The 25,291-nt window shown below is 42.2% G+C and overlaps 1 protein-coding gene across 1 annotated transcript in view; it reads right to left on the reverse strand.

Annotated features, from left to right (window-relative positions):
* Window positions 1-25,291, reverse strand: part of il1rapl2 (interleukin 1 receptor accessory protein-like 2) — a 605,742-nt gene that overhangs the window by 269,077 nt on the left and 311,374 nt on the right. The window contains exons 3-4 of the mRNA XM_061725899.1: window positions 18,949-19,118; window positions 14,309-14,412 (exon numbers count right to left, since the gene is read on the reverse strand). Of these exons, the coding sequence (XP_061581883.1) occupies window positions 14,309-14,412; window positions 18,949-19,118 (274 nt within the window). The remainder of the gene's footprint in view (window positions 1-14,308; window positions 14,413-18,948; window positions 19,119-25,291) is intronic.

The following is a 25,291-nucleotide window of genomic DNA, read 5'->3' on the forward strand; positions in this document are numbered from 1 at the left end:
AAGCAGTATCACTCTGAAATAAGTACTTAAACTCATGTCAGAAGACTCCTCTCCAACAGCGTCATCGATGGCTCCAGTGCACACCAAAATACTCCAGGATGTAGAGCCAAAAGCAGATGACAGACTACTATTCAGGGAAATCAGAGATGTGATACATCATCTGTCCCACAGACACACTGATGAGGAAGCCAAAAAGTTCTCTACATGGCATCTGCACTTGACCCCAGGCTTAAAGCACTGCCTCTTCTTTCAGAGAAAAGCAGCTGGACGTCCACGCAGAGTGACTGGAGATGCCACTGCACCATTTAAACTAATTCATTAGTCAACTCCTAAGTAAACATGTTTTTGGATATAGATTGATATGTGTTTGTGTTTTAACTAAAACAGATCAACACATGTTCTAAAACGTCTGTTTACGAAAAGTTGTTGCATGCATGTAGAATTTTATGTTTTTGTTGCCTGAAGGCAGAACAAATTATTACATTGAAGTGTAAAGCTATGAGAATAAACAGTAACAATGCCATTAAATCGTAGTTCATGAATGAAATTATGAAATTTAAAGGAGAAATCTGAGATTCAGAGCCAACTTTATTCACCAGGTTTGTCCAAACAAATGAGGAATTTGATTAGGCAGACTTTTTCGATCAGGATGAAAAATATTTAATGAATTCATTAATAAAGATAAAAAGTCACAGCTATAACAGAAAAGATGTAGACTAAAAACAAGAGCCAATATTTATAGACATTTATTTGTACGGTATCGTACAAATATCTGGCAATTGAAAGTTCAGCAGGGGGCCTAGGGGAAGAAACTGTCTTGGTGACGGGTGGTTTGGGCGTGCAGTTTAAAAAGTTTGTGTGTCGGATGTGAGGGGTCTTCAGGGATGCTCCTAGAGCGTTTCCTGACCCTGGACCGGTACAGGTCGTGGATGGAGGAAAGCTCGTCACGATTATTTCTCTGCAGACCTTACTACGGAAAAAATAACTCAGGCAGACCTTCCCTGTTTCAACTAGTTTATATGATATAACATTATACTTATAAATGTTACAATGTTGTAGTACAATAAAGATGAAGATAGTGGCAGTAATCTGTGGGTCATAAATTCAATTTTCAACTGTCATTATTGAAGTATCTTTGAATTGAATTAGAGGGGACCTATTATGACATCTAATACCTATTTTAAACAGGCCTTGAATGTCCTAAAAACAAGCTTTTGATTGTTTTTGCTAAATAAATTAGAAATTCAGCCTCTGAGCCATGTCTTTATCTTCCCATTCTCTAACCTCATTATCTATGCAGGATTCTGAGTGGGCGGGGCTATGATAATGAGGCTCTGTGCTGATTGGCTGCCTGAATGACGCGATACACCGCTACGAAAAAATGGCGGAAGCTCCGGCCGGTGGAGTTAGTTGTGGGCGTGGTTTCACGCATCGGAGGCCAACCTATGTAAATCGCTCCTGTTGTTACGTAACGACGGGAGCAGAATCTGAACGGCTCGTAGATCCACATCACACTCGATGGCTCATCCAGGCGACTGCAGACACTGCAGAATTTGGTTGCTTTCCTCCTTCTCTGAGTTGGCAGGCTGAGGGGAGACCACTTTATATATTTTGAATGAGCATGAGGCTCCTTTTAAGAAATGAGACTCCCTAGCGCCACCCTTCCACGACCGTCGGGGGTACTGCAGCCAACAGCGAAGCCGGCACGGGAGAACGGGGAGAACGTGCATGCAGCGTCATGTGACGTCACATCCGCGAGATACACTAGAGGGCTCATTCTTTTGGTTTGGAACGCTTCATCTGACATTATTACTAGAAAACTTCAAACGTATACTAATTTTTTTCATAAATCCTGCCTAAGGAAGAGAAAACGTGTTTTTCATAATAGGTCCCCTTTAAATTGAAGTGAACTGAATTTAATTCAATTTAATTGAACTGAATAAAGCGACTATCCAATAACCCTACCAGATGAGCTGTCAAGATGTCACAACATGAACTATACACTGATCCACTTTAAGACAGATCCAGCCATTGGAAATACTCATCATCCCAGACCACAGACTGCTTTCAGGACTATTTACTTACTTCCCAAAGAACATGCTATTTTTCCCAAAGTGAATACTGAGTAAAACAAGAGGTGTGAGGTTTCTCATCTCTCGCTACCTTTTTCACCATCTAACATTTGTTTTGTACTCTCCCACAAAATGACTTTCGTCTATCTTTCTTCATGTAGGATATTATTTAGGAGAAATACAGCCTGAGGTGTACACTTTAATATCACTTCTAAAAAGGTCAAAACAACCTTCGCTACAGTAAAGGACTAATTTTCTTTCTCAGTAGTAAACTAATGACAAAATCATTTGGCTCAAGCTGAGCAAGTAACAAAGGCTTGCAGTCATCTGGAAAGTTTTGCCTTCGAAACAAAGGGGTTGAACACAGAGTACGTTAAAAAAAAATAAAGCTGAAACAATAATGAAGGTCCTCTTAGGCAAGTAGGTTGCTGTACTGCTCACTGAACAGCCGCAGAAATTAAGACCTGACTTCTTTAACAGCAGGGAGCCCCTCCCACCCCCCGCAGTGACGGGCACCTCACCTTTAGGCCCTAATTCCATATGATTGATTACATAGTCTTACACATATTGTACTGTCTATCTATCTCTCGCTTTTTTCTTTTTTTTACCAGCTGACACATTTCCCTCATGCCTTAAAGAAATATCTTCAGGATGTTTTGGTTGAAATCCTACAAAAGATTAAGTACAGAGAAGTGTACTGTATTTCTTCACATCTCGGTTAGCAGAAGTTACTTTTATGGGTTGGAGTTCACTTGACTGTATTTCACCTCCTGAATGGTGTTCCTACCTCACCTGAGACTGGTATTATTATTAGTGTTATCCCAATAATGTCATAAATTGTGCCAGAACAGCTTCCATATGGGTCTTAATCCCGCACCAAGTTCTGATGAGAAGTAGAAGAGGACTTCATGTTTCCCCAAATTTAAATCACGTTTCCTTTCATTGTCTTAAGCCTGATTTATGGTTCTGCGTTAAACTGACGCAGAGCCTACGCCGTTGCCGTGACGCTGTTGCCGTGACGCCGTTGCCGTGACGCCGTTGCCGTGACGCCGTTGCCGTGACGCCGTTGCCGTGACGCCGTTGCCGTGACGCTGTTGCCGTGACGCCGTTGCCGTGACGCCTTTTCCTGAATGGTTTATTGTCGTCTCTAGTTGATTCTTTGTTATATTTACGGACTTCCTCAATGAGTCGCTCCTCGACTTGGTCCATGTTGATAATTTTCTGTCCGTGTACAACAACAAGATGTTTAAAAATGGCGGGGATGGCGCAGTCTGGAAACGGAAATGCATTGCTACCAAGCAAACCAATCACAGCCCTCTCGGTCTGCGTCACCTTGACGTGTAGTTACATTTTTTGGGAAGTGCACGTCAGGCTACAGCGTAGCTACGGAGAGCCTCCCGCGTAGCTGCGTTCCCTACGGCGTAGGTTTAACGCAGAACCACAAATCAGGCTTTACTCTGAAGTTCAAAGTAGAATTCAGAGGAGAATTGTTCACATATAGCTCTCTTTAAACTTAAGGAATTTATATTACCGTAGCATCCCAATAGAGCACTAGACACAGCAAATGTACTTGTTGTTCCAAGTGTTTAAAAAAGTTATATGGAAGGTAGTTATCAGTTCAGTTTGGCTTGATTTATATAGTGCCAAATCACAAGAAAGGCACTTAAGAATATAACTCAACTCATCCATAATTAATACAGAGCTAATTGAAAATAAAAGTGCCTTGGTGAATAAACAAATAGATTACATAAAGACTGTGTTCGATACAATTCCTCATGCTCAGCAAGGTAAAGGTGACAGTGAAAAGAAAGACCTCTGGCAGAACCAGACTCAGGAAAGCCGGCCATCCGTCTCTACTGGTCGGAGGTTGGGAGGACGGGAAAGAGGCGAGAGCAAGAGCAATAATCAAGCTGTGTGGGAGCAAAGTTCAGCTAGCGGCCTTCTGTTGCATTACCAGTGAGGAAAATGATTAAAAAAAAATAGATTCTTGAAATTCTGATACAGCATCCTCTGACAGACACCTGCTATAAATACTTTTCTTTTGATGCGGTGTAGTCAAGCATTGTTAACTCAAATGTTAAATGGTGCAAAATGACTCAATGAGTCATAATCAAGGATGTGATTATGAGAGTGAGTAGGTCTGCGCAGTCTGAGGGAAGCCAACTGAATCTATTAAGGAACGGAAGATAATATTCAAGCTGTCATTTTCAACATATATTTGAATGTTAAAGTCACCCACTATAACAATCGTATCTGTACAGAGATCAGAACTAGCTCGGATAAAACAGTTTGAGAAATCAGACCTAAACTCAGGTGCTAGTTTCTGTTAGGGACACAGATGCTGTCGCTACCTCTAAGAGTAGGTTTTAAACTTAAAGCTTACATTTAGGGATGACAAGTGGCAGAGCTCCAGATTAACCACTTTATTCATCTATGGTAGAGCATATAGTATTTGAGAACTAATGCCAAACACAAAACAAGCCAAGCTCCCTCTCCCACAAACCAATATAAAACAGCTAGTGTACTGTACATATAGATACTGACAATTTAGCTGCAAGTCATCCCATGAGACAGATAAACATTACCCTACAGACTAATAACACCAGTCGAAAGTCCCCACTTTTATTTTTATTAATACTCAGAGGTACCAGCAATAACAGGCCAGAAGTCTATAAGCCAGTTTTATCATCATTCTATGAAGCTTTTTTTTTTTTTCTTTTTAAACATATATATGAGGGGGATGGGGAGGGGGCATCCGCTGCAAGTCTGAAGTGAGAGAAACAAAGGAAAACACAACGGGCACACAGGCCTTTGGAATTTGCAAGACAGAAAACAAACAAACAGAAACGGGAACAGGCAGAAACACAAACAGCAACCATTTCAGGTCTCTGAGACTGAATCAAGACTAGCCTACTGCGATTATCTGTCCCCCAAAACTGTGGGGTGAGTATGTAGGTGAGTGAGCAGGTGTGTATGTCTGTGTAACTGTGTGTGTGCAAAGTGAAAACTAGGTTTCACCTAAACTACAACTACAGTGGAGGAGGGAGGGCACAACCCCGCCACCCGAGAGACCAGACGCTGACAAGGAAGAAACCCGAACCCAGGCCACCAGCAGCCCCATGGAGGACCAGAAGAGGGAGAGGAGGAAACCCCCCGCCAGCAAGCCCCACCCCCTCCCAGCAGGCATCAGAGGGAAGCCCCGGGCGGAGCCCCCATGACCACAAGAGGAGGTAGCCGGGAAACCTACGGGGACAGACCAGGACCCAGCCGAGCACCAGCGACCCAGCATAGACCGATCATACGGCCAGGAGGTCCACAACCCTCCAGGCCCATAACCCCCACCCGGCGAGAGGGCAGGAGTGACGAGGCCACCCAAACAGTCGACGCAGGGACGCCCTTGGCTGAGACGGGCACGGAGCACGAGAACCCCCCAACAAGGAGCCACCCAGATAAGCCCAACAGCAGTCCCAAACCCAGGTTAGACAACGGACATCCATTCACACAGATAAACTAACATACACTCACTGACAAAGACATGGAAAATCATTCTCTCACCACTCCCATCTCCTCCTGGAGGCCCGGCACGACCCAGCTTTTCTGTACATGCAAAGTTGCTCGGTTGAAATATTGTGGTAAAGGAAGTTATAAATATTTTTGGCTTCTATCCAGTCTGAGATGCCCTCCAGAGGGTTGAACTTTTGCACTGGCTGACCCTTGACACAGTGAAAGATTTCTGGTATTATGGCTTCTTAGTCACTCAGGTTATACTAAACCTGAATTGCCTTATTAAAGTCTGACTGGAATTTTTTATTTTGTTGGTTCTTGGAGATTTTTGTACCTGAAGTTTATTCAGTCTTGTGAGTCAGTCAAGCATATGTAAATCACTGTCCCAACTCTCTCGCCTGTGTGTTGTGAGGGTCTATGTCCAATGTACAATACATATTCACATAGTCTACATGTGAGATGTCTTGCATTAAAGTTTGAATAGCTGTGCTTGCCTGGAGGGGAGATTCAAGGCTACACTGTAAGTTTTGGAAAGGTGAAACACATGAGGTCACTCCATGTTTGTGTTCCAGTGGTGATTGTGAATCTAAAAGCAGATATGGGTCTGTTAATGGGTTTCATTATATCCCAGTGTCGAGCCTTGTGTCTCACTCAATGACCACAGTACATTCCAAAATGGCCCCTTATCATTTATTATATCCTCTCTGGGGATCTGATGCGTTTGGTGAAGGCTTCATCTTCTTGAGTTTAGATTTTGACCCAGGTGTCATCGACATATGTGAACCAGTGACCTATGTTTCTTCTCCTGTACAGCTTTGCTTTCTACTTCCCCCAAGTAGATATATATGTAACAGTGGATGGCACTGGACAACCCCTGCAACATCAGTGTTTCTGCCTGTAAATCTTTTCGTATAATCTAAGTATCGTGTGGCGAACAGAGATCCAGCAGGGCATAACATTTCCAGTCTGAAATGAAATTGGTCCAGGGCCTGTGGTTTTGGAAGTAGTCTGTGACTTTCTTCTTATAGCTGCTTGTTGGATCCATCTTCAGAGTAAGTTGTGTGTCATTTAAAAGCATGAATGATTTCATTGTAGTAATCGGCTGCAATTTCAACACAGTGATAACGTCCACCAGCAGTATCTGTTGTGGAGATACGGAAATGTCGAGTCCTTTGACGAAAACATATTTTTCTGGTTGTGTAATCTTCATATATGATACTGTATGTTGCCTTTGACAGCATTTATTTCTTGTCCAACTATGGGGAAACATCTCCTGGTAGAGCCTATCAGAAGCTCAAATATCCATACGCCAGTCGTGAGTCCCTGGAACCATTGACCCAGGCCGTCCTCTGATATACATGCTTGACAGAGTGTCATTTATCATGCAAAAGCACTGTTTCTCACAAACATGTATATATAACTGTATTTTGGGGTTCTAAGCTATGACTATTTTTTAAGGATAGACTTGATGGTGTGCTAACAAGAAGTAGCGATTCTTTTCCATTACTAATACTGGTGACAAATAGCAATACACCTCCAGAAATAGCAATATTTCAATGAGCAAAGTAGCCACACTTTGTCAAATACACTTTTCACTGCAAGCTAGCAGGAAAAGGGAGGATAACAGCACAAGCTGATTAGCATGCTCTGGTAGCACAGACAATCTAAAGGGAAACATAAAGGTTTCCCCTTGCTGTAATAAAACTTCCTCCTGAGATTGTCATACTGTGTGTGAGTTTCATGCCTGGGCTTAGTCCATGGCCAGGCTGTTTTAACCTCCAAGGCCGAGGCAATCCCTGGCTCTGCCTTCCTGGCAGGCTAGCTTATAGGGAGGGGAGCTGGTCCTGGGTGCAGTGCCACAGGATGGAAGGATGGAACTGTCTGCTTGGCGCATGCCCAACTTGGACACCCTGAGGATGGATTCTCTGTCACAATTACACAAATAGACACATTTCCATTACTAGTAGATTTGTGCAAAAGCCACATATAGAAAAATAAACCCTGTAATGGAAATGGCTCTAATTCGAAAAACCAAACTTCCAGGATATGGTTTTTCAGGTGATTTGATAATCAACTTTATCGCAAAAGTGCTTTTTGTGCATGTCCACGTCTCTGGCAGAGCTGGATGTGATGTAGCCTGTCAATCTAAAGTCTTCAAAATCTAGTATCCAGCTGTTTTTGGTCTCATTAATATGATGTACCGGTAGTTGTGATATAACACTACTTAATCAATATGCCTTACATAAAGGCTTACATAAAGGCCTTCATCATATGACTATTTTTTTCAATAATTTGTTAAAGACTAAAGATGTTTTTGTCCATCTTTTTCAACGTTGAGATTTACTTATTTATGTTGTTTTGAAGACAAGTCTAGCCGGACGAGATACGGAGAGTTATGGCGAATTATTCGGAGGACACCGTTCAGCATTATTATTACTGGAAATTCTGAGATTTTCTTTTGGGCAAAAGTGTAATTGAAACCCTATTACTGACACAACTGTGCAACTGCCTCCTCGGGCAGACTGTCAGCACCTGACAGTCTTTCCAGGGAGGAGACTTGAACTTGCTGTTCCCACAGTACCAGCAGTCCTGTGCTCAGGCTGCATCTCACCTGTCTCCCTGGGTGCTGAAAGTGCAGGGAGCCCCAAAGTTTCCTAGAGGTCTCAAAGACCTATGGAGAAAGTGGTCACTACAGCCCAGACCACAGATGGCCCTTTAAATTTCCACCAACACTGCATCTGGGACAAAGAAGAATCAACGCTCGCCACTGCCTGTCCACCAGGGAACAAGGAGCCAGGGCTGTGCATCCTCCCCAAGGCTCCCGTTTCTTTCTTTGAAATAAAACATTTTTACCTCTTCTCATGAAATGACTGTAAGTAAACAAGATGAACATTTCTGAAAACAACATTATTCCAACTTCATGGGCAACAGTGTGTAAAAGAGCCTCTAAGAGTCAAGGCTCAGTATGAAGCAGTCATTGAACATTTTTGATTCTATTGTGGCACCAAACATGCAGTTGTGAAGGTGGAGAGAAGAGTTGCAGTTTCATCCCAACCATCCCTGCTATCAAGTCATTATCTTCTTCCACCCTTTTTTTATAACAACTATTTTGTTTATGGCGTTGTGTATTGTGGCAGGGTGGAGGAGCCACTCAGCGGATTGGACACAGGTGTGTCCAATCAACCTCTCCACCCTGCCTGCCTTCTTAAGGAGCAGCTGCACTTCAGAGAGGCCTCTGCTGGGAGAAGGTGCTGCTGCTGGAGAAGGTTCTGCTGCTGTGGGAGAAGGTGCTTGTGCATGCGTGAGAGCTGCTGGTGAATAAAGGAGTTCTGCACTGAAACCCCGTGTCCTGTCGGTCGGGCCCCCGTAGCACTCGCCCTGCTACATGTATATTTTAAACTGTTACATGAGTTTACTTAATATTTAGTCCTGTCACATTCGTATTTCTGAAAGCATTGGGCTTCAGTGACATCTTTCAATCCCATTAAATCCCATTATAGTTAATAAAATTAGGACATTTTTTTTGTTTTCTATTCCTCTGAAATATTGATTTGAATAAAGTTGCTGTTTCACCATCAAGTAAAAACGAAACACAATCCATGTTCATCCACACAAATACAAAGCTTTCCATTTAATGAGAATTTCAAATTTTTCTGTTCGGCAAGATCAGATAGAAAGTCCTGCCCTGACTCTCAAGAGAAGGTGGGCTCATACTGAAAGTGAAACCAATATTACTGGTTCACAATCATGCTCTTCTGTGTACCAAGTTGATAACCATAAAACAGCAGATTGTACACTGCCTGACATAAACACAATTACATTCTCATGAAGTGCCAGTGAGACTTTAAAATCTATTTAAACTTGTGTAAACTGAGAATTTTTTAAATTTTATGAAGCACTATAAAATATTTTGAGATGAACCACGTAGCCAAATACAACTGAGTACATTTGTATATTTGAAAGATGTACATGAACGTCTGCTACTGAATGTTGGGGCCATCAGCTGAAGATGCGCTTCCACTTCAACAAATGAGCCACATAGAAACTAGGGCTGTGGATCGATTAAAATGTCAAGAATTGATTCGATTCCGATTCTTAAGATTCAGAATCGATTATCAAGATTTGATTCAATCCGATTGGATTCTGATATCGATTTGGGTTAGTTTTTTTCAGCTGTTGCATGAATGATATGGCTGTGTAGTTATGCAACATATTAATACTAGTATTATGTTGAGATTCAACAGCAAGTATTGGCAGCTAATGAGGCTGTAAGGACCAATGAGCTCCCAGTATGCTGATAGAACTGCTTTCAGAAACATTGTGTGGGTCAAAATTATCAAACAGATCCAGGGCAGCAAACAGAGGACGAATTAAATCGGTTTCATTTTTTCCCATTTATGTGACTTCGGTTTTTAGCATTTTATGCAAATGTAACCCCAAGACAGTATATAAAGCAAAGAAATATAGACAATTTATGCAGTTATAACTGAATACTTTAATGTTTTCATACCTTTTAAACATATTTAAAGGCAAAAACATGGCACTAGTTATGCTCGTTTCCAACAAAACATTCCTTTTTTTGGCAAAAATACTAAAAGTTGTAATGTAATGATGAAAACAAAAATGGATCTTTAGACATACGAATCGGTTTTTAGAAATTAATATGAGAATCGATCTAGAATCGGAAAATCGATCTTTTCAACACAGGCCTGATAGAAACTCTTATTTTTACCCAAACTAAACAGCCTACAGTCAGAGCCCAGATCATGCTTTGGATGCACACTGTGTTACAGCTGTCATCCAAGTTAATAGGAGAAGATATTTAAATATTGATTATAAATCTTTATAAATCATTATAAATCTAGCACCACAGCTGATTGCACCGCTGCAATCATTGCATGTGTAACATTGCATATGTAAAATTAATACTTTGTCCTAACTCAGTTTCTCACAGGAATGCGGTGTAAGTCCTCACGCACCACAGAGGAACAGAGGATGGGTTTTAGGTCGTTAACGCATTCAAATATGTGCGTCTCCTAATGTGTAGCCACAACCATGGACTTGTAGATTGTCATTCATTGAGAGTGAAAACAGCAGACGTCTAATCAAGGTCAACATGCATATTTGAAAGGAGAGTTTTACTGTCTTTTTCAGCACAATGTTAGAGACAATATAATAAGATCCAGTTGGTGGTTCTCTAGAAGTAAAGGAAGTGATTTTCTTCTCTGTGTGTGTGTGTGTGTGTGTGTGTGTGTGTGTGTGTGTGTGTGTGTGTGTGTGTGTGTGTGTGTGTGTGTGTGTGTGTGTGTGTGTGTGTGTGTGTGCGTGTGTGTGCGTGTGTGTGCATGTGTGTGTGTGAGAGTAAGTGTGTGTGTGTGTGTGTTTTAATAACAGGCCCACAGACAATGACAGACACCAAGCCCTAATTAGGTTGTCATGCTGAGAGAGCGAGGAAAAGATAGAAAGAGAGAGAAAGTAGAAGAGAGACCTTATTACGGAGGATAGGTGTCAAGCTCTGGCAGGGAAAGGTGGGAGGAGAGCAGAGGAGAGGGAGGATGTGGGGGACGGGGAGAAAGGGGGAGGGGGAGCCGGTTCCAGCAGGGAGGAACAGGAGATTGTGAGGAACATGGCACAGTTGAAGGCAGTGAAGAGAGGAGAAAAACACGGGGTGGGAAGGAGCCCGGGTCTGGTGAACAGAGAGATGAAGATGGGTGGATAAGATGCAAAAGGAAAGAAGCTGGAGAAAGTGAAGATAATGACCCTAGCTATTGTTGTCCTAATTGTCATGCTAACTGTGAACCAGCTCGGCTAACAGCAGGTACTACCTACATGTTTGATGCTAAATTACCCCAAAGAGTATTTTCTTCATAGCTTAAGTAGAGCAGTGAACCTGCAGCTACTGGCCGAGAGATATTTACGAGATTATATTTAATTTAATCATTTATTCAAACACATCTACTCCCAGTTCACCCCAATGTCAACATAAGTCAATACCACTACCGCTATATTTTCAACCAGTTGACAGGAAAGCGCTGATTGGAGGGTTGTCAGTGTGCCAGTGTTTGACGGGGGACCAGCATCCATACTGCATAGAAACTATTTTCCTAACTGGCAACATTTCACATACACTAAATGAAACAACCAAGTCAAGCGTGCATACGTGGCCTCAAGTGAACACAAACACACCTGGAACACCTTTTGAAGAGAGCTGATGTTTTGTCTTTTTAGTCTTCTACAGAGCTCATAAAATGTAAAAAAAATAATAATAATAATAAACAAAACCTCCTAATGTGCTTTTGTTTGCCCCTGCCCAAATATTTCTGTCACACCGTGGTGAGGTTGTCTTGTCTTGGGTTTGTTTTGTCCTGTCATTTCCTGTTTTATTTTGGTAAGTAATTCTCCTCTCGTTTCAGGTCCCTTGTCCTTCCTCATGTGTCTCAAGTGTTTCCACCTGTCCCCTATTTCCCTCCATGTGTTTAAATAGTCTGTGTTCCCCTTGTCTTGTGCCAGAGTGTCTCCGTCCTTGTCCTGCACCAGAGTCTTGGTCCACGTCCACAGCTGTAGGAATCGCCATAGTAAGCTGTATGTTCCTCGTGACGAGTGACTTTTTTGTTTGTAATTTTTTCCCTTAGCTAAATTTCATAGCCCTTCGTTTTCCTCATTCAAGCGATTTCGAGTAATTTTTTTTTTTGTAAATGTTCTACCTTTAGCTTAGATTCATAGCCCTTTGTTTATTTCTCGTTAAAGAGTGTTTTTTTGTTTGTTAACTTAGGCCACGTTTACACATAGCCGGGTGTTTACAAAAACGGATATTTCCCCCTCTATGTTTTGAAAAATACCATAATTTACACAAACCTGCATAAATACGCTGTTAAGGTGCTATGAGCAGCCAAACCTACAGGGGGCAGTGTAACGAGAAGATAAAGTCATGCTAGCCAATCAGAATCCTGGAAAAAAACATCAACAAATGACACGAGTAACTTCCAGTTACTTCCAAGATGAACAAGAGTCTTTCGTTTGGAGTGACAGAGAAGTGGAGTAACTTTTAAGTAAGACTTTAGAATATAAAAGAGGTAAAATACAAGAAAATATTGACGGTGGCCAAACAAATTGTAAACACAGGTCGCACACATGATGCTGGTGACGTTTCTGTTGCATAATGTGACGTTCTGAAGCCTAAATCTCCGTTTCCCTCAGTTTACAAGCAAACGTGAAGACGGAGTTTGTGCAAATCCCCACTTTGGGCGGAGTTTTCAGAAATGATCGTTTTTTGGTGACTTTGGGCTAAAATCATTGATTATGCGATTAAATGTGCAGGTTTTTTATGTGCTTTTATGCGGTGAAATTGCGGAATATGCTGGAAGTTGCAAAATATGCGAAATATGCAGGAAGTTGCGGATTCGGCGCTGAGCTCTTCCCTCTTAAATTCAGCGGGTTGTCTCGTCTGATCTGAGGTCGTAGACGGAGAAAAAAGGAGAGCGCGGGTGGAGAGGAGAGGGGCGGTCGCAGCCCGGGGGCCGGCCGCCTCTCTCCCTCCAGCCCGCGGCTCAGTGCTCGGGTGATTGCCGGGCGCACCGGCGCGACGAGGGGACGAGACAGGTTCCGTCACCCCACGCGTCTGCCGCCACTATCCCCCAAGTGGATGGGAGCTCCGCCTCCGCCGGCGCAGTGGTGCGCGGTCAGCGCGGAGACCTGAGTCCCCCGGCAGCCGCGCCCACCGCGCAAGCGGGGGGACTCTCTTTTTCCTCTCACCCCCGCGGGTGAGAGCTGCTGTTTGGGGGGTGGCGGTTTCTGCGAGGGGTGCAGAGGTCCCCGGGCGGGTCCCGCACGTCGCGACCGGGTGTCCCGACATTTCACTCACAACACTTCCCCCTTTTTCCAAACTTTATGCGAAAATGTCGGTGATGATGCGGTGAAATCAAGCGAGCCCCGCATAATTCGCATATTCAGCGCGGACATATGCAATATTAACCCCAGTAAAAGTGATTTTTCTGTACCAGACATTGAAATCCACGGAAGGTCTGTAAATCCACGGACAGCCGTGAAATCCGCGAAAAATTCCGCGATCACGGAATCGCGGATTCCTGGAGGGTCTATATAGTGTCTAGTTTTGTTTATAGCCATTTGTTTGTCACTCTTTCTGAGGTCTCCGGTGAATTCAATAAAAGCCGTTTGTTATCTAATATCTCTGCATCTGAGTCCTGCTTTGAGTCTCGGCCTGACAATTTCATAAGTAGTAACACCTTTAAAAACCTATTTTGAAAATGTCATTACATGTCTTATGTAAGGTAAGTAATGGGTCGTAGAACTCCAAATTCTTTGTATTCAAACTCAAAATAAGCGCCGCCCTTTACCCGTGCACTGGGATGAACTCGCACCGGAGGTTGACGTTGGAACTAAATTGTTTTGTTTGCATGCTGTTGAAAACCTTATCATGTTTATTTAATTCTATGAAGCAAAAGCTCCCAGGGTAGAGGTGAAACTTCAAAATAAATGTGTTTTGTTCATTCTCGTTTGGCCGAGCTCTCGCTTGGGAAGAAGAAGCCGTGTTTGTGCGATGTTCACAGTGTTAGCAACAATGCATCCATTCTGACCCAGAAGTGATCCTGAATCATTCTTCCTTGGAGAATACGGGTTGCAGTTACAACGTTTTACTTGAGGCAGAGCTAAGTTGCAGGTCAGAATTAATTCACAACAGCTACATGTACTGTGTAGTTGTGCGGATGCGATACCTTAGGACACAAGTGTAGAAGCCGTTGTCTTCTAATTCAGCGGATCTGAACCAAATGGAGTCGTCTTCTTTACTCAGCCTGTGACCTGAGAAGATGATGGGCTCCTGAAAACAAAATTACACATATATTAGAGATGATACTTTTGACCACATGTGAAGAAGAATACACGATTCACAAATATTGTCCTGAGATTATACGTAAATGTTTCATCTCTAGGTTACATTACAGTTAAATACTCACGATGTACTTGACATGTAATTCACCTAAATCTTGTACTACTATTAAGATATGTGTTATAAAAGTGAGCTTTATAAGCCATTCTGGTTATTAGGGCCCAAGCACTTACAGTGCGAAGGCCCTATTGTATCCGTAGGAATTTTCCTTCTTTCTTTCTTTATTTTTCTGACGAAAGGAGGGCCTTTTTGCCCCCCTAAACGTGCCCCAAAAGTCACCAAATTTTGCACGCAAGCCAGGCCTGGGGAAAAATTTGATATTTAATGGTTTGCATTAATGGGCGTGGCCTAATGGCTCAACAGCGCCCCCTAGAAAACTATGTGCCTCAAGCCCCACAATACGGTTTGACGTACATGCACAAAAATCGGTACACACCTGTATCATGTTGCAACTTAAAGAAAAGTCTCTTGGCGCCATGGCCGAAACCCAACAGGAAGTCGGCCATTTTGAATTAATCGTGTAATTTTGGCGCAATCTATGCCATTCCTTCGGCAGTTAATGCGGCCCGAACCGTAACGTGCACCCAGGTGTGTTATACATCAAAATGTGCGTCTCCATCCTGCGACGACGCACATTACTTTTCTCAGTCAAAAGCGTTACCGTGGCGACGATAGATGCCAAAAAGCGCGCCCCCCCTTCATCTGATTGGTCCATATTTGATAGTTCCTACTTTCTGCCATAACTTTTGAACGGGTTGTGATAAAGACTCGTTTTTGAGTGAACACAGTTTTGAGTACTTGACCTTCAATGGCATGACTTAGCCCCGCCCCTTTTTCTGGTTGGTCGATATTTGATAGATCCTATTTTCTGCCATAACTTTTGAATGTTATGACATACCAAGTTGTGGGGGGTGTCATCGGACTCGGTTTTCACTCCTTCACCTTAATTGGTGTAAATTAGCCCCGCCCCTTCATCTGATTGGTTCCTACTTTCTGCCATAACTTGAATGGTTTGATAAAGAGAGTCGTGGGTGGTGTCATCCGCTAAATGTCCAGGCCTGAAGAATCTACAAACTTCCACTGCAGCCTGAACGTGCACAAGGGTGCGAGGGCCCGTTCATCGCTGCTTGCAGCTTTAATTTTGTATTTAGTATCAGCATCTAAGGTCTGGTGGATGATACCCTAGTTTCTCCGTGAGGCACAGATACCTTCCTCTCCGTTCCTGCTGTGTTCATCTGTGACTAAGAATTCATTAGAAAGCACTTTTCTGATCCATCCAGAGATGCTTAATAAGAGTGGGCACATTACCATGAGAAATTACTCACTACTGCGCTTGATATAAACAAGCGCAGGTAAAATCAAGCCTCCAAGGCCACTAGTGTAGCTTTACTTTTATTTACTTTTAAGTATTATCCGCAAAAACGTTAAACTCATCTTAATGATGCTGGGTCGTTATAACCGGTATTAAATTTAAAACACAGGGTTACTTGATAGGTGCAAGTGGACTTGATCTCAAGAGACAATGTATAATATTAATGCAGGTCTGTAGCATAATGTATTGCAGTGTCACAAAGACAGCCTGATTGTACCTTGACTGCATTATGTTCAGTTCCCTCTGTGAAACCAGGAACCCTGTTTATGTATTGCTTCATAAGTACATGCCAGTAAATGTGTTGGTGCTTTGTGATTTATGTTCCTTGTCTTGACATGTTTTATTTTGTATCTTTTGTGATATGCTTGACTACATGCTCGTGAAATAACATTTGACACTGTGACTTGGATGCTTAAAGAAAGAAAGAGGGGGGATTGTCCTACTTTCCAGAACTCTGTGTGACAGAAAATGAGATACTACAGGATGCACTCTGCACGCATGGTGATGTTGACCTTCACAAAACAACAGCCTTCCAGATACATTGTTATCTCATGAAAATTACCCACTGATTATAAGAGCACTCGGTTTTGTCCCCTAAACCAATGTGCCAGTTGCTCATTTTGTCGTGCGACTGCGACTGGACTGCATTTTATTTTCAACAAAAACTAAAATCCCAGTAAAATCACCGTAATGCTTTTATATAACACAAAAATAGCATAAACGTGTGTTTAAATCAAAGTGTCTACCTTTACTGTTACTGGTTTCACAGCAGAACATTTCCAAAGACTACAAGGCACGAGTGTCTAACAAGTCATCATCGAGAAGTATCTCTTGATCATCTTTACCTGAAAAAGGGATAAAAAGTTTCTAATTTGCCAACACTGAGTGGAACTGGGATCACAGTCATGTGCACCATCTGTCCAATTCTGCACGTTAAAAAGTCAGGTGACCGCCGACTGGAATCTTCTATGAAATACAACCACATACTGAGCATCCATGGTGACACTGGAAAGTGTCCCCCCCATTTTTTTTTTACACATTTATTTTAGCTGACATATATTTACAGTATATTTAAAATTAAGAAGGTCACTTGGGACGCCTCACAGCTTTAATTACCACCTAATTTTAGATTATGTAAAAAAACCTTTATATTCCAGAGGGTTGAATTAAATTGAATTGAAATTAATTTAAATGAATTTAAATTTTATTTCGAAAATGAAAAAATAGTGAAAACAAAACCAAACAATAATAATCAAACATAAATGTAAATAAGAAAAAAAAGACAAAAATATAAATAAAAACATGCATCCATCATCTAACATGCTAACATGCTCGAAAAGGAGGAACAAGAAGTAAAAACATATTAAATCCTACCCCCTAAACTTTATTTCATTATAATCAAAATTAATTTAATTTACATACAAAAAACAAATATATATCTATATCTATATATACACGTATATAACACATATACACACACACACACATATATATATATATATATATATATATATATATATATATATATATATATATATATACACACACACACACACACAAATGTTATATGAATATCAATAATAACACATCCTCACACCTATATACACTGATATAAATGTACCCATTTATAAATGAATATATCAGTATCAACAATATACAAAAAAGAAAAGAAAATAAACAAACAAAGAAAAACCCCAACACTCTATCTTGTACTTGTTGTTTTTATCATTATCACTTGGAATGAACAGTTATCTGCACAGTTATAATATCTCCTAACCATTGCTCCAGAGTGTCTTACATAGCGTTTTAAAGGCCTCCTCACACACACTCACACACCAGTGGCGGCGTAGATGCGTTGCACGGCGCCAGCCTGTCATCTGCCACTAAGAAGACTGCCTATCATCCAGCGAGTTGACTTCCTTCTAGACCGAGTCTCATGAAGTCCAGCGTGATTGATATGCCCTGGTTCTGCATGAGGGCTAGTGTCACGACACTGTCTGTCACACTAAGTGTCAGCGCTCTGCATCAGGGAAGTTCTGCTTCTTTAAATATTACAGGCCCGTAGTTTGAGATGTAATAAAGTTGTCAGGATGATTCAGTCACCATAAAACAACTGGGACAAATTTGTTGGAACATTTATTGAAACTTCATCAGGGCTCATATTATTTGAAGCACTTAGGTACCCCCCTTTACAAGCCGCACCTGAAATATATTTTATTTATGTCCTGCATATAGTATAGCACTTTCCATTTAACTGGTGTTTTGTGTTGTAAAACTTAGATTCCTACATCTATCCACCTTTTTTTTTTATTTTCCTTACCTTCCCTCTTACTTTAAGTTCTCCTGTTATCATCTTATCTGAAGAATCCTATCAACCCCATTTGCGGCAATCCTACCTCTGCATAGGGCTGGGGATCGATTCAAATGTCAAGAATCGATTCCATTCCGATTCTTAAGATTCAGAATCGATTATCACGCTTTGATTCGATCCGATGCGATTCAATTCCGATATTGATTTGGGTTAGTCTTATTAAAACAGTTTTCTGAGCTTTTGCATGAATTATATGACTGTGTAGTTATGCAACATATTAATACTAATATTATATTGAGATTCAACAGCAAGTATTGGCAGCTAATGATGCTGTAAGGACCAATCAGCTCCCAGAATGCTGATAGAACTGCTTTCAGAAACATTGTGCGGCAAAATTACCAACAGATCCAGGGCAGCAAACAGAGACGGATTAAATTGATTTTTTTTTTTCCCATTTTTGAGAATGAGATTTTTAGCATTTTTTGCTAATGTAACCCCAAGACAGTATATACAGTAATGAAACATAGACAATTTATGCAATTATAACTTAAAACTTTAATGTTTTCATACCTTTAAACATATTTAAAGGCAAAAACATGGCACTAGTTATTCTCTTGTCCAACAAAACATTCCTTTTTCAGGCATAAACAAAAAAATACCAAAGGTGGTAATGTAATGATGAAAAAAAAAAAAATCGATCTTTAGACATACGCATCGATTTTTAGGAATTAATATGAGAATCAATTTAGAATTGGAAAATCTATTTTTTTCAGCACAGGCCTACCTCTGCATCCCCTTTGTTCTTGTACCAGATGAGGCGCAGCTTGGCGTTGGTGGCCATGGTGTAGTTGGTTCGTATGTAGCTGTAGAACAAGGCACATTTGACCCGCACAGGCTCGCCGGCCAACACGTGGTACTCCTTCAAATCCACCGACCAGTCGATACATCCGTCCACTGCAAGGTGGCAGAAAGAGGAGAAATAAATGAAATACTAAGATGGTGATCAGTGATATACGGCATGTCCACATGGTACAATTACAAACTCAAATAGCTTGGGAAGTTAGACAATGAGAACATTAAGAACTATCAAAAAGAAAATTTGGAGATGATGCAAAACTATATTTTATGAGCTATAAAAATAGAAAGAAAACAAAGCAGCTGCTACTAAAATGTAAATTTCAATACAGGAAATGACAAGGAGCTTTCCAGAATGGACTTCCCTCCTCCCCTTCCATCACATATTTGTTCCCTAAAGGCTCCCTTAACTTTTCCTTTTCCATTCTTTTTCCTGTGGCTTCATCTTTCCCCTAAAGGTGTGACATTCAGATATAAATCCTGTTTAAACTGTCACCCTCTGGCACCTGCCAAGAGGACGTACTCCTGGTGTGCAGCCTCTAACTATTACCACCAGAGCCTGCCTGAAAACAATCTCCTGCTTATAAGATGCTTATCGAGGCTTTTTGACATCAAGCTCCAAGTTTTTTGATTTAACAGTGAAAGAGCATCTACCAGGGGGCATTATTCACCATCCTGGTTAACAATATCTTGTTTCAATGTGGTAGCTGAAAAGTTATTGATGAGTTTAAGCTACTTTATTAGATAGTCTGCGCTAATCCATAATAATTTCTCTTATTATATAAGATAAGTAAGAAAGTAAGTCAATTTTATTTATATAGCAGCTTTCACAGACAACGGAATGTCACAAGATGCTTCACAAAAAATAAAACATCAATTAAAGCTGCAAGCAGCGATGAACGGGCCCTCGCACTCACGGCCACCGCCCCCCATAAGCATATCAGAAATGACACCACCAACGACTTCATATGTCAAACCATTCAAAAGTTATAGCAGAAAAAAGGGACAACCAATCAGAAGAAGGGGCGGGGCTAATTCAGGCCAAAGAAGGTCAAGGATTCAATACAGCGTCCAATGACACCACCCACGACTCTCTATGTCAAACCATTCAAAAGTTATAACAGAAAATAGGGAGAACCAATCAGAAGAAGAGGCGGGGCTAATTCAGGCCAATGAAGCTCAAGGACACAATACTGATTCAGATGACATCACCCACGACTCTCTATGTCAAAACATTCAAAATTTATAGCAGGAAATATGGACAACCAATCAGAAGAAGGGGCGGAGCTAATTTTCACCAATTATGGTCAAGGACTCAATATCGAGTCCCATGACACCACTCACAACTCTCTATGTCAAACCATTCAAAAGTTATGGCAGAGAATAGTATTCTAGGGGGCGCTGTTGAGCCGTTAGGCCACGCTCATTAATGCAAACCATGAAATATCAAATGTATCGCCAAGCCTGGCTTGCGAGCAAAATTTGGTGACTATCAAATATGGACCAATCACATGAAGGGGGGGCGCGCCTTTTGGCGTCTAGCGTCGCCACGGTAACACTTTTGAAAGAGAAAAGTAATGCGCGTAGTCGCAGGATGGAGACGCACATATTGATGTATAACACACCTGGGTGCACATTACGGTTCGGTCCGTATTAATTGCCGAAGGAATGGCATAAATTGCGCCAAAATTATACAATTAATTCAAAATGGCCGACTTCCTGTCCGGTTTCGGCCATGGCTCCAAGAGACTTTTCTTTAAGTTGTGCCATGATAGAGGTGTGTAGCGATTTTCGTGCATGTACGTCAAACCGTATTGTGGGGCTTGAGGCACAAAGTTTTCCGGGGGGCGCTGTTGAGCCATTTTGCCACGCCCATTAATGCAAACCATGAAATATCACATTTATCGCCAGGCCTGGCTTGCGTGCCAAATTTGGTGCCTTTTGGGGAACTATCAAATATGGACCAATCAGATGAAGGGGGGCTGCGCTTGTTGGCCTCTAGCGTCGCCACGGTAACACCTTTGAAACAGAAAAGTAATGCGCGTAGTCGCAGGATGGAGACGCACATTTTGATGTATAACACATCTGGGTTCATGATACGGTTCGGGCCGTATTAATTCTCGAAGGAATGGCATATATTGCTCCAAAATTACGCGATTAATTCAGAATGTTCAAAATGGCCGACTTCCTGTTCGGTTTCGGCCATGGCGCCAAGAGACTTTTCTTTAAGTTGCGACATGATACAGGTGTGTACCGATTTTCGTTCATGTACATCAAACCGTATTATGGGGCTTGAGGCTCAAAGATTTTTCTGTCTGAACCAATCAGATGAAGGGTGGGCGCGCTTTTTGGCGTCTAGCGTCGCGACGGTAACGCTTTTGAAAGAGAAAAGTAATGCGTGGTGTCAGAGGATGGAGACGCACATTTTGATGTATAATACACCTGGGTGCACGTTACGGTTCGGGCCGTATTAACTGCCGAAGGAAGGCATACATTTCGTCAAAATGACACGATTAATTCAAAATGGCCGATTTCCTGTTCGGTTTCTCGACATGACGCCCAGAGACTTTTCTTTAAGTTGCGCCATGATACAGGTGTGTACCGATTTTCGTGCATGTACGACAAACCGCATTGTGGGGCTTGAGGCACAAAGTTTTCAAGGGGGCGCTGTTGAGCTATTTTGCCACGCCCATTAAAGCAAACCATAAAATATCAAATTTTTCGCCAGGCCTGACTTGCATGCAAAATTTGGTGACTTTTTGGGCACGTTTAGGGGGGCAAAAAGGCCTTCCTTTTGTCAGAAAAATAATAATAATTAAAGCTGCAAGCAGCGATGAACGGGCCCTCGCACTCACGGCCACCGCCCCCATAAGCATATCAGAAATGACACCACCCACGACTTCCTATGTCAAAACATTCAAAAGTTATAGCAGAAAAAAGGGACAACCAATCAGAAGAAGGGGCGGGGCTAATTAATTCCAACGAAGCTTAAGGACTCATTACAGAATCCCATGACACCACCCACAACTTCCTATGTCAAACCATTCAAAAGTTATGGCAGAGAAAAGTATTCTAGGGGGCGCTGTTGAGCCGTTAGGCCACGCCCATTAATGCAAACCATGAAATATCAAATTTATCGCCAAGCCTGGCTTGCATGCAAAATTTGGTGACTTTTGGAGAACTATCAAATATGGACCAATCAGATTTCAAAATGGCCGACTTCCTGTTCGGTTTCGGCCATGGCTCCAAGAGACTTTTCTTTAAGTTGTGCCATGATACAGGTGTGTAGCGATTTTCGTGCATGTACATCAAACCGTATTGTGGGGCTTGAGGCACAAAGTTTTCCAGGGGGCGCTGTTGAGCCATTTTGCCACGCCCATTAATCCAAACCATGAAACATCAAATTTATCGCCAGGCCTGCCTTGCATGCAAAATATGGTGACTTTTGGGGAACTATCAAATATGGACCAATCAGATGAAGGGGGGCCGCGCCTTTTGGCGTCTAGCGTCGCCACGGTAACACTTTTGAAAGAGAAAAGTAATGCGTGTAGTCGCAGGATAGAGACGCACATTTTGATGTATAACACATCTGGGTTCACGATACGGTTCGGGCCGTATTAATTCTCGAAGGAATGGCATATATTGCTCCAAAATTACGCAATTAATTCAGAATGTTCAAAATGGCCGACTTCCTGTTCGGTTTCGGCCATGGCGCCAAGAGACTTTTCTTTTAGTTGCGACATGATACAGGTGTGTACCGATTTTCGTTCATGTACGTCAAACCGTATTGTGGGGCTTGAGGCGCAAAGTTTTTTCTATCTGAACCAATCAGATGAAGGGTGGGCGCACTTTTTGGCGTCTAGCGTCGCCACGGTAATGCTTTTGAAAGAGAAAAGTAATGCGTGGTGTCGGAAGATGGAGACGCACATTTTTATGTATAACACACCTGGGTGCACGTTACGGTTCGGGCCGTATTGACTGCCGAAGGAAGGCATCAATTTCGCCAAAATGACGCGATTAATTCAAAATGGCCGACTTCCTGTTCGGTTTCTCGACATGACGCCCAGAGACTTTTCTTTAAGTTGTGTACTGATACAGGTGTGTACAGATTTTCGTGCATGTACGACAAACCGCATTGTGGGGCTTGAGGCACAAAGTTTTCTAGGGGGCGCTGTTGAGCCGTTAGGCCACGCCCATTAATGCAAACCATTAAATATCAAATTTTTCGCCAGACCTGGCTTGCATGCAAAATTTGGTGACTTTTTGGGCACGTTTAGGGGGGCAAAAAGGCCTTCCTTTTGTCAGAACAATAAGAAGAAGAAGAAGAAGAAGAATTCCTGCAATTACAATAGGGCCTTCGCACTGCAAGTGCTCGGGCCCTAATAACGCGAAGAATTCCTACAGATACAATAGGGCCTTCGCACTGAAGGTGCTCGGGCCCTAATAATAACACTAATAAAACAATACAATAAAAGTAGAAATACGATAGAAACAATACCGATAAAAAGCTCCTAGAATAAAAGTACTTAAAATCAACATGATAGTCATAAAACAACCCTCTCACTACTAATGTTTAAAAGCTTGGAGAAACAGGTGGGTTTTAAGTTTGTTCTTAAAAGCATGGATGGAGTCCAGAGAAGGTAGAGACGGCTGGAGATGGTTCCAGAGCCTCGACGGCCTGGAAGGAGCATCTCCTCGCGTCTTAGCGGGTACGAGGAACCATGAGTAGACTCTGGTCACATGACCTCAGCCTCTGAGATGGAGTGTAGGGCCTAGTAGGTCCTGATGTAGGCGGAGACCTGACCATGCAGAGCTCTAAAAGTTAGCACCAAAATTTTAAAGTTAAAACAAAAAGGGATGGGGAGCCAGTGAAGAGTTTTTAAAATTGGGGTGATGTGAGTCCTTCTATCAGAGCAGGTCAGCAGCTTCGCTGCAGAATTTAGGACTTGCTGAAGACGAGACAGTTCTTTCTTGTTTAAGCAAGAAAACTACTAAATACTGTTGCAGTCGTCCAAACGAGATGAAACAAAAGCATGACTAATTAGCTCCAGATCATTTTTGGAAACAACTGTTCTTAGTTTAGAGATATTCCTTAAATGGTAAAAACAGTTCCTCATCAGCTGATCGGAGTGGTGTTCTAATGACATGTCTTTGTCAAAGACAACACCAATTTCTTAGGCTGGATTTAAAAGAGACACTCAAAACTACTAAAAACTGATTGGGGAAACCAGAGAAGATGGTGACGAGGGTGGACCGGCACCAAGCCACACATCGAGCCACACATCGAGGAGAGGGACCATCGCAAGCACCTGGCCGGACGCTCCAGGATGTCCACCCGGGGACGTGACGCCCGTCAGCGCATAACTTTGATGCCAGTCCTAGAGCCACACTTCCTCTGTCTCCTCTTTTTGCCTGGAGCAAGAAACAGCAAGAGGAACTCAGGTGAGTCAGTCGATCAAACAATAGGTGGAGGAAAAGTTTGTCTGTACTTTCCCCAGTCACTAAAAAGGGACTCCATAGACTCCTTTATGCCAAAAAGAGAGCCACGGTCATAACTCCAAACAGCAGAGGCATGACCATTCCATAATCGGTCTGATATGACCACACATGTCATACAAACAATAAATAGTCATCTGCGTAGAAGGCGAGCAGTGTTGTAGCCAGGCCCAAGCGCCATCTTTTCAAGATAGGTATGTGGGTAAGAGGTAGAGTGTGAAAGAAGAACTCTGTGACGTTGCCCATAGGTTTTATGCATTTTGCTTCTGAACCCTCTTTGAAGTCTTATTTCACATCGCCGTGTTGCAAACGGACATAACAAGCATGGCTGGGAGCTGGCAGGAACAGTCCACCTTATGACAGACACACTTAACTGCTTTAGCTACGCTGGCTTAGCTCATGATAAACTGTTATACCAAATAATATCACTTTACGTTTCTTTTGTGCTAGCTCGCTCTTATATAGCTGCTTATTCCAATCAAGGGTCACGGGGGTCTAAAGGAGCCCTTGTTATTCACCCAAACAACTGCATACACTCCTATAGGCACTTTGGAATCACCAGTTAATCTGACATAAATGCTTTTGGACTGTAGGAGGAAGCCTGAGTATCTGGAGGAAACCCAGAAGCTCAAGGAGAACATACAAATGAAAGACTCCTGCTGGGTTACGAACCAGGAACTATCTTATCGTGATCCAGTAGTGCAAACCGCTAAGCCACCACGACTGAGCAGTTGTGACAGGTGCTTCTCACTTACCATGTTTTATACAAGTTGTGT

This window comes from Cololabis saira, chromosome 7 (assembly GCF_033807715.1).
Source record: "Cololabis saira isolate AMF1-May2022 chromosome 7, fColSai1.1, whole genome shotgun sequence".
NCBI lineage: Eukaryota > Metazoa > Chordata > Actinopteri > Beloniformes > Belonidae > Cololabis > Cololabis saira.